Genomic DNA, 11,678 nt, shown 5'->3' with positions numbered 1-11,678 from the left:
GAGAGTGTCAAGGAGGAAGAGGTCTCTGGAGTTGGATGAGTCAAGAACTCAGGGAAACGAAGTTCTGAGAAGAGCCCATTGCATCTGAAACATTGGGAAAAATGTAAAACTAAGCCAGATTTTTTAAAAATTTTTTTCTTTTATTTATTATTTATGATAGTCACAGAGAGAGAGAGAGAGGCAGAGACATAGGCAGAGGGAGAAGCAGGCTCCAAGCACCGGGAGCCTGATGTGGGATTCGATCCCGGGTCTCCAGGGTCACGTCCTGGGCTAAAGGCAGGTGCCAAACCGTTGCGCCACCCAGGGATCCCCTAAGCCAGATTTTTGAAGAATTGGCGGATAATAAAGAAACAAAATAGTAGGGATAGACTAATATTTATAGGAACTTGGTTCTGAACAGCAGCAGAAAAGGAGACTCAAGCCTGAGCCAGAGACAAGTTGTTCAAAAAGAGAAGTAAGTACTTCCCCTGCTGACTGAGACAGAGTAACAGAGACCAGGTCCATACACATACCCCCATCCGAGGGCACAACACACCCAGATGAAATGTACAAGAGTCTTCAGTAGGGGACCCCAGGCAGCACAGGATAGTCACCCTTAAGAGGGATTAAGCCCAACAGGCAAATTCATACTCCTGGTTTCAGATTTCAATACCCCTCTATCAAAATGGATAGAAAAAGTAGAATGAACATCACAGAGGACATCGAAGACTACAGCATCAGAGTTAATTAACTTGCCTCGGCTGGCATTCATACAACACTCCACCTAACAACAGCAGAAAGCACGTACTTACCTAGTATGCATGGAACATTTATCAGGATAGACTATATGCCAGGCCACAAAACAAAGCTCAAAAAATTTAAAAAGATTCAAATAATACAAAGAATGTTTAATGATTACAAAGAAATCAAATCAGAAATCAAAGCAAAAATACCTGGAAATCCCCCCCCCTCACATACTTTGAAACTAAATAACACAATTGCAAGTAATCCATGGGTCAAACAAAGGAAATTAGAATGCATAATGAGAAAGAAAACAATAAAAATTGAAGAATAATGCTAAAGTAGTGCTTAGAAATTAAGCACTAAAAGCCTGTATTAGAAAAGAACAGTGGTGGAATACCTGGGTGGTTCAGTGTCTGAGCATCTGCATTCAGCTCAGGTCATGATCCTGCGGACTGGGATCCAGTTCTGCATCAGGCTCCCCAGAGGGAGCCTGCTTCTCCCTCTGCCTATGCTCTGCCTCTCTCTCTCTCTCTCTGTCTCTCATGAATAAACAAATAAAATCCTTTTTTAAAAAAGAAAAGAGTAGGGACCCTGGGTGGCACAGTCAGTTAGGCATCTACTCTTGATCTTGGGGTTCTGGGGTGGAGCCCTGCATCAGGCTCTGTGCTCAGCTGGGAGTCTGCTTATCCCTTTCCCTCTGTCCCTCCCTCAGCTTGTGTGCTCTCTCTCTCTCTCTCAAATAAATAAAATCTTAAAAAAAAAGAAAGAAACACACTACAGAACATGATCTCCCCTTCTACATTCAGAAACTTGAAAAAGAGAGCAAGTTAAGCTCAAAATCATGATAAGAAATATTAAAGAGAATCAATAAAGCAGAAATCTAAGAGAGAAAGTCAATAAAACCCAAAGTTGCTTATTTAAAAAGCTAAGTAAAATGGAGACATCTCTACATTAATCTTTCAGAAGAAAACATTGGAGGAAGTCTTGAGAGCTAAGGGTGGCAAAGAGTCCTGAGGAGCTGTGAAGGATTATCTCACAGTGATCATGCTGAAGGAAAGAAGCCGCAGGGGAAAAGAAGAATGCTACTGCAGGATCCCAGTTTTATAAAAATCCTAGGAAATCCAAACAAATCTTCAAGCAGCAATGCAAGCAGCTCTTGTAGGGAACCTGTCCCAGGCTAACACCACCTCAGCTTCCCCGTATCTTGAACTCAACTGGCCTCCCCAATCTAACTTACAAATCTTTCAATACCTGGCTCCCCGTACAACTGGGACTGTTCGCACTTTGCAATGCCTCTGTAAAGGCTTAAACTAACGGGGCATGGATGTTCCCCCCCTCCCTTCCACAGTCTATAAGCCCAGAAGCAGAAGCATCCTTACCAGGATACCAGCCTCACCAGGGGCCCAGGGACAGTCCCCCTAACTGGGGACACTGCCAGAGCAGCTCTAGGTGAGGGCCAGCCTGTGTCCCCATAGGCTGACTCAGCCTAAAAGGCACTCCCCACTCTGGGCTGCCCATCTCGGGGCCAAGGTATGCAACAACAGACAGTCTGACTCGGAGACTACTTCTCAGACTTTAAATAAATCCTTCTTGAACCAGGGCTGCTAGTGTGGGGGGCCCTTTGGTGCTGGTTTTTCGCAGGCCTAGCTCATCACAGTCCAGGTTTGAAGTCTCTCGAAGTCTATGCCCTAGCAGTTTTCTTCTCCACTGCATGCAGAAGGCAGCAACTTCCAACTCTTCTGGGTCTGAGGAAGGTTGTCTCAAGCCCTGGAAGAGAGAGGGGTAATATTGTGTAATGGCGGACACTGTGCACATTTATAGGAGCTCTCAGTTGGGGACTCCACTGAGTGAGATTGGAGCTGATTTTCTGACATTCTGACCCTAATTTTTTTAGTTAATAAATTAATTAGTTAATTAATCTCTACACCCAACATGGGGTTCGAACTCATGATCCCAAAACCAAGAATTACATGCTCTTCCAACTGAGCCAGGCCAGGTGCCACTGGCCCTAATTTTTTTTTTTTTGACCCTAATTTAATAGAGATCAGGGAACTGTGTTTGAAGAGGTCCTCTGAATTAAAGCCCACTCATTCACTCGCTCATGAAAGAAACACAACAGAACAAAGAATCTTATGTTCTATGTCTAGAACAAAGAATCAAATGTTATGAAAATGTAGCCAATTAAAGATCCTCTTTCTACCCCAAATGCTGCCTCCTTCTGAATCTTGCTGTATTCACTTTGCTTTATGTGAATGATCCCTGGGCCTTTGGCTCCACACTGCAAGGACACAGCCCCACTCTCAAGGTCTCTTGCACTCAAGGGGCCTGGACACTGGGCTGTGGGGACTGGCCCTGCCTGCCTCAAGTGGTGCTGCAGGGTCCGTGGGGGGCTGGGACTGTGTCCTGTAGGGGCCAGGCCTGAGCTTTTCTCTCAGCCTTCTTCATGGCCAAGAGACTAGAACCTATAGCTAAGATATGCACATTTTTCAAATGCTTTTCACTGGGTGTGTCTATTCCACATACTCTTTGAGCTTCACTGGTATGAAGTTTCTTTAAACTTGAAATGAAAATTCTCGTCCATTTATTTAGCACCCCTATGCACCAAGCTAGGTCTGTGGCTTCACGGAATTTGCTTTTTAAAAATTTAATTTCAGGGTAGTTAACATACAGTGTTCTATTAGTTTCAGGTATATAATATAGTGATTCAGTACTATTTTATATTTTACAGTTTACATTTTTTAATTTAAATTCAATGAACCAACATACATCATTAGTTTCAGATGTAGTGTTTGATAATTTATCAGTTGCATATAACAGCCAGTGCTCACTTACATTTTAATAAATGTTCCTCTCAGCCTGTGACTCTGAGCCATGGTGCCGTGCTCATGTACTCTGAATGCCCGCACTTACCCGGAGACTTGCAGCTTCTGTGGTCCTCACAGTCTTGGAGACCACCTGGAGGAGCTGCTGTGCATTTTCCAGCAGGAGCTCTTCAGAGGACCTGCTTCTTACCAGAGAGGCCTTTACACTTGAGAGTTTATAGGAAAAAAGCAGACATCACACCAGGTAAGAGGTGCGATCTCACATAAACTCATACCAGAAGGTTCTACAATGTGAGCCTCTTTCAGAAAGCTGGGATGCCTTTATTGGGACTATTCTGAGAAGAAAATGTTCCAAAAGCAAGTTTTCACATTTTAAAAATAAAATTTACATGTTAACGCTATGAAAGGATGAATCATGTAGTATCTACAAATTAACAGGAAGTGTGTTTTTAGGGGCACCTGGGTGGCTCAGTGGTTGAGCGTCTGCCTTTGGCTCAGGTCGTGATCCTGGGGTTCTGGGATCAAGTCTCGCATTAGGTTCCTCACAGGAAGCCTGCTTCTCCCTCTGCCTATGTCTTTACCCCTCTCCCTGTGTCTCTCATGAATAAGTAAAATCTTTTTAAAAAAAGTGGTTTTTTATTATTTTTAATTTTTAATTGTTATTTTTAAAAAAGATTTTATTTATTTATTCATGAGAGACACAGAGAGAGTCAGAGACACAGGCAGAGGGAGAAGCAAGCTCCATGCAGGGAGCTCGACGTGGGACTCGATCCCGAGACTCCAGGATCACTCCCCGGGCCAAAGGCAGGCACCAAACTGCTGAACCACCCAGGCACCCAATTTTTATTTTTAAAAATATTTTATTTATTTATTCATGAGAGACACAGAGAGAGGGAGAGGCAGAGACACAGGCAGAGAGAGAAGCAGGTTCCCTGTGGGGATCCCGATGTGGGACTCCATCCCAGGACCCTGGGATCATGACCTGAGCTGAAGGCAGACACTCAAACCCTAAGTCACCCAGGCATCCCCACATTTTATTTTTAAGTAATTGAGAATGGGGAAAATTAACAAGGCAGGAAACCACAAATGTTGGAGAGGATGCAGAGAAAAGGGAACCCTCTTACACTGTTGGTGGGAATATGAACTGGTGCAGCCACTCTGGAAAACTGTGTGGAGGTTCCTCAAAGAGTTAAAAATAAACCTGCCCTACGACCCAGCAATTGCACTGTTGGGGATTTACCCCAAAGATTCAGATGCAATGAAACGCCGGGACACCTGCACCCCGATGTTTCTAGCAGCAATGTCCACAATAGCCAAACTGTGGAAGGAGCCTCGGTGTCCATCGAAAGATGAATGGATAAAGAAGCTGTGGTCTATGTATACAATGGAATATTACTCAGCCATTAGAAACGACAAATACCCACCATTTGCTCAACGTGGATGGAACTGGAGGGGATTATGCTGAGTGAAGTAAGTCCATCGGAGAAGGACAAACAGTGTATGTTCTCATTCATTTGGGGAATATAAATAATAGTGAAAGGGAATATAAGGGAAGGGAGAAGAAATGTGTGGGAAATATCAGAAAGGGAGACAGAACATAAAGACTCCTAACTCTGGGAAACGAACTAGGGGTGGTGGAAGGGGAGGAGGGGGGGGTGGGGGTGAGTGGGCACTGAGGGGGACACTTGATGGGATGAGCGCTGGGTGTTATTCTGTATCTTGGTAAATTGAACATCAATAAAAATTTAATTTATTAAAAAATAAATAAATAAAAATAAAAATAAAAATTCACATAACCTGGTCTTGGTGATGATTGATTGATTGATTGATTGATTGATTTTTGCCTCACAACAACTGATAATAGTTTTAACTATCAAGCTTTCCCAGAATATAAGAATATTTTGAATATGGGTTTGCTACCGACAAATGTGCCAAAGTGGGTATTGGGAGACTCAAGTTGAAATGAAACCATTGCATGCTTACATTGTGATGTTCTGTATTATCAGTACAAAAGCTGCTATAAGGAGACAATTAGCATAAACTGCTCAACTCCAGTCTGGGCACATTAAATGAATAAATCTTCTTTTTTAAGGTTTATTTATTTTTAAAGAGAAAGAGAGTGAGAGTGAGGGGGAGGGGGAGGGAAGAGGCAGAGAGGAGAGGGCGAAAGAGTGTCAAGCAGACTCCTCACTGAGTGCAGAGCCTGATGAGGGCCTCTATCTCACCACCCTGACATCACAACCTGAGCTGAAACCAAAAGTTGGACACTTAGCTGACTGTGCCACCCAGTGAATCTTTTTTTTTATTTTATTCTTTCAAGTTTTATTTAAGTAATCTCTACACCCACCACGGGGCTCAAACACCATCTCACAATCAAGAGTTGCATGCTCTTCTGACTGAGCCAGCCAGGGTGCCTAAATGAGTAAATCTTAACATAAGCTTTGTACTGGCATAATTTTCCTTAGGCTGATGACATTCACAGTGCTTTGACTTTGTAACTAATGTACTTTCAGACAAATTGTTTTTTGATTAGATATGATTAGTATAAAAACAGAGAGAACTAATGGTCAAAATTTAAACATGATTACAAAATAGAGATAAGTCATTTAGGTTTGTAGATTAACTCCAATATGATGTGATACGGCAGGACCACTGGGGCAGGTGCACAGAGCCATGAAGGGAGGGGGAGACTTGAAGGGAAGCCTAAGTTCTGATGTATTTGATTTTTAAACATTCCGTATGGTTATTTTATGTTCACACCTCCTCAGGAACTAGTTTTGCATGTCAAATATTTTTTTTCTTTCTTATGTATATTGCTACATATAATATTTTTGGGATAAAAGAAGTGACAGTGCTTAAGATGTAATTTTTTTTGTCCCTTGTAATAATCCTCTATATTTTCAACATTTGTTTAGTATTCTCATCATACATGTAGACTCTTGGAGGAAACATTTTAAAAAGCATACAAACCCCCTCCCCCCAAAAACCCACCAAAAGATCTGTCCCTCCTAAGCCCTCCCTCTGGCCCTTGAGAAAGCAGAGCATAGCAGTTGCCACCACAGTCGTTTCCTACCTGGAGATGATGCGGAGCTGGTTGCTCATCATTTGAATCTGCTCTACGACACACAAAAGCTCTTGGGAATACCTCTGATCTATGCAGTTCTTAGCAATGATGTGGATAAATCTGGCGAAGTTTTGTCCAGAAGTTGCAATTTTCTTAGCAGAGGTAATGAGCTGATCTTTGGTCTATATCAAAGAAATGAAAGAGTAGGTAAATGGTGCCCTTCCAGGTTTTCCCTAAGAAATCAGTGGCATATTGTAAAGCATCCAACAGGGCGCCTGGGTGGCTCAGTATGTTAAGCAGCTGACTCTTGGTTTCAGCTCAGGTCACAATCTTGGGGCGATGAGATTGAGCCCCACATCAGGCTCCACACTCAGCATGGGGTGAGGGGTCTCTCTCCCTCTCCCTCTGCCCCTTCCCCTGCTCATGCTTGCTTCCATGCTCTCTAACTGAATACAAAACAAACAAACAAACAAACAAACTACCCGTAAATCATCCAAAACTTGTTTGGCACAATGTACTTCAGCTCCAGAATAAACCTGTTTTACCCTTGGTCTAAAACCATGATCTCCAGAACCTCCTCCAAAGGCTTCAGGGGCTCACTCTTGAAAACCAGCAGAATGAAGCAGTTGGCACCCATGCTTCCACAGGGAAACTGCTGAAAAGAAGGGAGCCCAGCTTCCTGGTAATGGTCTAGCCCTGTTCCCACAGGAGCTGCGGCCTGCACTGGCTCAGGTTAGTTTTCAGCAGGCCCAGGGCAGAGATGAGGCCCCCGAGAAGGGCCAGGTATGGGGAATATCCACATTGAAAAGGATCTCAGCAAAAAAAAAAAAGAAAGAAAGAAAGAAAGAAAGGGATTCAACTGCAGCAAAGATGCAAAGGACCACAGTGGAAAAGCAGCCCCCTTCCCCTCCAGGCTATGTTGGTCCTGAATGGCTATCCATCAGGAGGTTGCAGCTCTCTTACTTCTATTTGAGGGAATTTTTATTTTTTTAAAGATTTTATTTGTTTATTCGAGAGAGAGAGACAGAGTGTGCACGCACAAGAGGGGGAGAGGAAGAAGCAGATCCCCGCTGAGCAGGGAGCCTGATGCGGGACTCAATCCCAGGACCTGATCATGACCTGAGCCAAAAGCAGATGCTGAACTGATGGAGCCACCCAGGTACCCCTACTGGGAATTTTTAAAGATGTAAACAGCCCCCTTCAGTTCATCCTTTTGGGATATGAATGAGTCCTTGATGTTAGTGAATTGCCATTTCTGACAAATTCTCTTCCGTGGTGCAAGAAGGCAGAGACTTTGTGAGTGAGCCCAAAAGAGGAGGGGAAGAGAGAAGTAAACTCTAGGACGTACCCAGGTAGAGAGAGAAGAGAGCATGTTAAAACATTATGTGCCCATAAGCCCAAAGCCAGGTGCTTCCTTCCCGGGAGCTGCCCGGTCTGGTCTGCCCGGGCTCCCACAGGACAGCTATAGGGGGGCTCGCTTCCCCCCAAGGTGCCTAGCCCTTCCACCACAGTGGCCCACTGAAGGCCAAGTACCAAGATAGGTCCTCTCTTCCTCAGACTCTGAGCCATCAGGAGCACCTCTGCGGCCATCTCATGGGTAATCTGGATGATTCTGCTCCCACCATCTGCGCTGCCATCCTCTGGGAGCAGCTGGTCTGGTGCAGGACCCAGCAGGGCCTGGGCACCCGGAGAGCTGGATGCGGGGCTGTCGGGCTGCTCCTGCAAGAGGACAGGGCATAACTAGTGAGACTCCAAATGCTCAGGCCTTTAAATTACTGTGAGGATGGCAAGGGCCATCCCAGCACATTTTAAAGAAGAGTGAGAGTCAAGAGGGCTTTCTGATTCCCCACGTGCCTGCAGCTCTGGCAATGGTCTGCAAGTCCCCACTGCAAGTGGGGGAAAGAGAGTCCCTATTATTCGGTGCTCTGTTCATCCAGAGCTTGTGTAAAAAGTATGCCAGGACCATGTTCAATATTCCCTTTTCTCTCCCTCTGTAAAGTTTCAGCCCTTACATGGGAAAAGGGAGAATCTATAGCTTCTTGTGGAAACTCAGGAAGCCTTCAATGTTCTAACTTTGGGCACCCAGAGACTTTCTCACCAATCATGGCATATGAAAGGACTTTACAGTTCTGATATGATGAGGAATATTCCCCCATGAACTTACTTGTTATTTTCGAGTGAGAAAAAGAGCTACCGCTGGCACCCAGGAGGGAATGGGGCACTCACTGCTGGGCCAGGTTATGTTTTTATTGGACCCTTCCTGGAGCCTCTCCATCAGCCTTTTCCAGACTCTGGAATTGAGACAGAGGGTTGTTCTGGACAAATACCATAACGGAGGATCAAGAGTGGCCTTGATGTCTCTCGGCCTTACCCACCAGATCCTGAGCTCCTCAGGGCAGGGCTGTGCCTTGGGTATAGGTGGGCAGGGAACAGGGTGGGAGGGACCTCTGGGCCTGCCCCCAGCCCTGCTTCTTCCCCAGGACCCCAGTGTAGCATACTAATGTCTCAGAAGGGATAGAACTGTCAGATGTCACTGTTGGAAAAGTATGAGGTCGTGAACATGATAATAAATTCTATCTAAATTGGAAGGTACAAGTTCCAGATTCTATTTGGGTCGAGACTGTAAATGTAGCAAATATTTGGGCAAGAGAGGAATGGAAAACAAAGGCCAGCTCTTCAAGGCCTGTGGAAAGACCCGCCTGTGTTCCTTCCACCCCCACCTTGTTGGGTGGCTACGTTCAGTCTTTGTCATGCTTCTCACTGCCAAGCACACAGGAAGGGGTCTACAGCTAATGGTGTGGAACCAGGAGACCAACCATCCAAGGAAGTGGTGAGATGATTCATATCCTTTTGGCTGTAGCTGTAGAGTTTAGGTGGGTGTGGAATAAGAAGTTGCCATGGGAAGATGTGGTAGAGGGGGGCTTGAGTCTGCGGCCAGGAGTCCAAAGAGGACAAGATCCAGAGGACCCACCCTGGGGTCTGGGTGCTCCACAGCAGTGCACTTGGCCTCAAGCTTGGCCCAGGAGGAAGTAGACATAACAGCTGCCATGGCTGTGGGAAGTGTCCTGATGCTTCAGGCTGGACTCAGAAGCTGTCCAGGTGTGGAGGGCAGCAACCAGCCAGGTGGGTGGCTGGAGGTGGTGCAGAGATTCACAGTGAAGGCTTATCTTCTGATTGCTTTTCTCTCCAACCATAAAGTATTCACTTTCATGCCAGGAGCAAATTTTAGCCCTGGCACGCAACACCAGACTCACAGGCATCCGGAAGCCCTCTGGGTACCAGCTCACCTCAGAGATTTCATTGCCTAGAGAGTCCCTCCCATCCTCACGGACAAGACAGATTGCATTGCTTCCTTGGAAACTCAAGACTGCCTTCCTCTTAGGAGACACCTAGAACACCTGTTCCATCTCTCCCATGACCATTTTGCCCCAAACTCGAACCTCTTCTGCACCTATAAGCTATCATTAGCATCCTAGCAAGCATTCAAAATCACTTACTGTGCACCTGCGATATGTCAGAGACTATGCTTGGTTTGAAGGATCTGAAGACAAGTAACACTGTGTCTCTGAGAGCTAAGGCTTTCTATGCTTGTGCGTATTGAGGAATCATCTGGCTTTGCTATTGTTTCGTGTTACTTCTTCAATTAATACTCCTCCACCTTCTGAAAACTGTTTGTCAGCCTTCTTTCAGACAGCTTGGGATGTCCTCTGAATGCTGGGAGGGGTGAGCTGTTCTGGAGAGGGACCAAATTCCACTAAGGCTCTCTGTTTCCCCAGATGGGGCCCCACAGTAGGTGAAAAGGAAAGAAAGAGGGAGAGAATCCAGGTGAGACTCTGACTGAACCGTAGTGACTGCCAACAAGGGTAAAAACGGCAAATTGAGATGTGTGGTCCTTGAGTCAAGGGTTAAGAAAGTAGGAAATATTCTTTTCAACTCATGTCACATAGTCAACTGTCAGGGACTTGAAGCATTCAAAGCCAGAGGTGTCTCCAAGCTCTTTATTTTTTTTTTCTTTTCTAAATTTTATTTATTTATGATAGTCACAGAGAGAGAGAGAGAGGCAGAGACATAGGCAGAGGGAGAAGCAGGCTCCATGCACCGGGAGCCCGACGTGGGACTCGATCCCGGGTCTCCAGGATCGCGCCCTGGGCCAAAGGCAGGCGCCAAACCGCTGCGCCACCCAGGGATCCCCTCCAAGCTCTTTAATAAGGGAAAAGGCCTGGCACTGTGTGTGGAGAGTCCCTTAACTGGAATAAAGAATTTCCACTTGTGACTTCCAAGTGCCCAGAAGATGGACAAGCCGCTTCCCAAACCCACGTCCTCCCTCGACAGGTTAGGGGCTCACTGTTTGAAGAGCTGTTCCAGGCTGTACGAAGGGTGAGTCTCTGTCCCCCCAGGAGCCCCGGGGAGTGGGACAGCAGAGCAGACAGATACCAGGGATGGTGGTCCTCCCTTTTCTCCAGGCCCTCACCTCGGGGGCTGGGCCCTCGAGGCAGAGCCACTGTCCCTATTGGAACAATGTGCGCAGGACAGCGCTTGCTCTGTGGTAGGGACCTTGGAACGTGACCCAGGGGCAACCGGCCTCTACCAGGAGAGATGAGATCCCTTCACGGATAGGAGAGACGACGAAGGCCGAATGGGCTTGCTGTTCTCGCTATTTCAGGGAGTCAGACCTGGGCCAGCCTCACCCGCCCTGGCGCAGCTGTTTAAAATGCTCCTGTCAGGAGGTTTTGACAAGAAGGAGATGCATGCAGCAGGTGAGCTGACAGAAATAGAACATGTCAATGTGAAGTCCGTGGCACCAAGTAAGCGTCAGAAAGACTATGGAGAAACAGGTAAGAAGGAGCCTGCAGGATACAGATTTCGTGAGACCAACAGCTATGCAGCAAGGTGAGCCTAGAAGACAGCAGGGGAATTGGAGGCAAGAGGCCTTAGGCTGTAGGGGGAGAGGCACAGTGCCTGCTCTCCTCCGGGCTACTTTGAGAAGAGGGTCCCTCCCATGGTAATGACCCTTCAGAAAGAAAAAGAAAGTGAAGAGTAAGGGGGTGGAGGCACAAGGTCTGGTCAGC

At 46.1% G+C, this 11,678-nt stretch overlaps 1 protein-coding gene across 1 annotated transcript in view; it reads right to left on the bottom strand.

The window, feature by feature from the left end:
- Positions 1–165: 165 nt before the first annotated feature.
- The window catches only part of LOC140600793 (uncharacterized), a 39,724-nt gene continuing 28,211 nt past the window's right edge, over positions 166–11,678 (bottom strand). The window contains exons 9-12 of the mRNA XM_072768934.1: positions 8,143–8,328; positions 6,619–6,791; positions 3,634–3,751; positions 166–2,490 (exon numbers count right to left, since the gene is read on the bottom strand). Coding sequence (XP_072625035.1) covers positions 2,299–2,490; positions 3,634–3,751; positions 6,619–6,791; positions 8,143–8,328 — 669 coding nt within the window. The 3' untranslated portion in view covers positions 166–2,298. The remainder of the gene's footprint in view (positions 2,491–3,633; positions 3,752–6,618; positions 6,792–8,142; positions 8,329–11,678) is intronic.

This window comes from Canis lupus, chromosome 12 (genome assembly GCF_048164855.1).
Source record: "Canis lupus baileyi chromosome 12, mCanLup2.hap1, whole genome shotgun sequence".
Lineage (NCBI taxonomy): Eukaryota > Metazoa > Chordata > Mammalia > Carnivora > Canidae > Canis > Canis lupus.
Note: the sequence above shows the minus strand (reverse complement) of the source record. Positions and strands in the feature narration are given on the sequence as shown.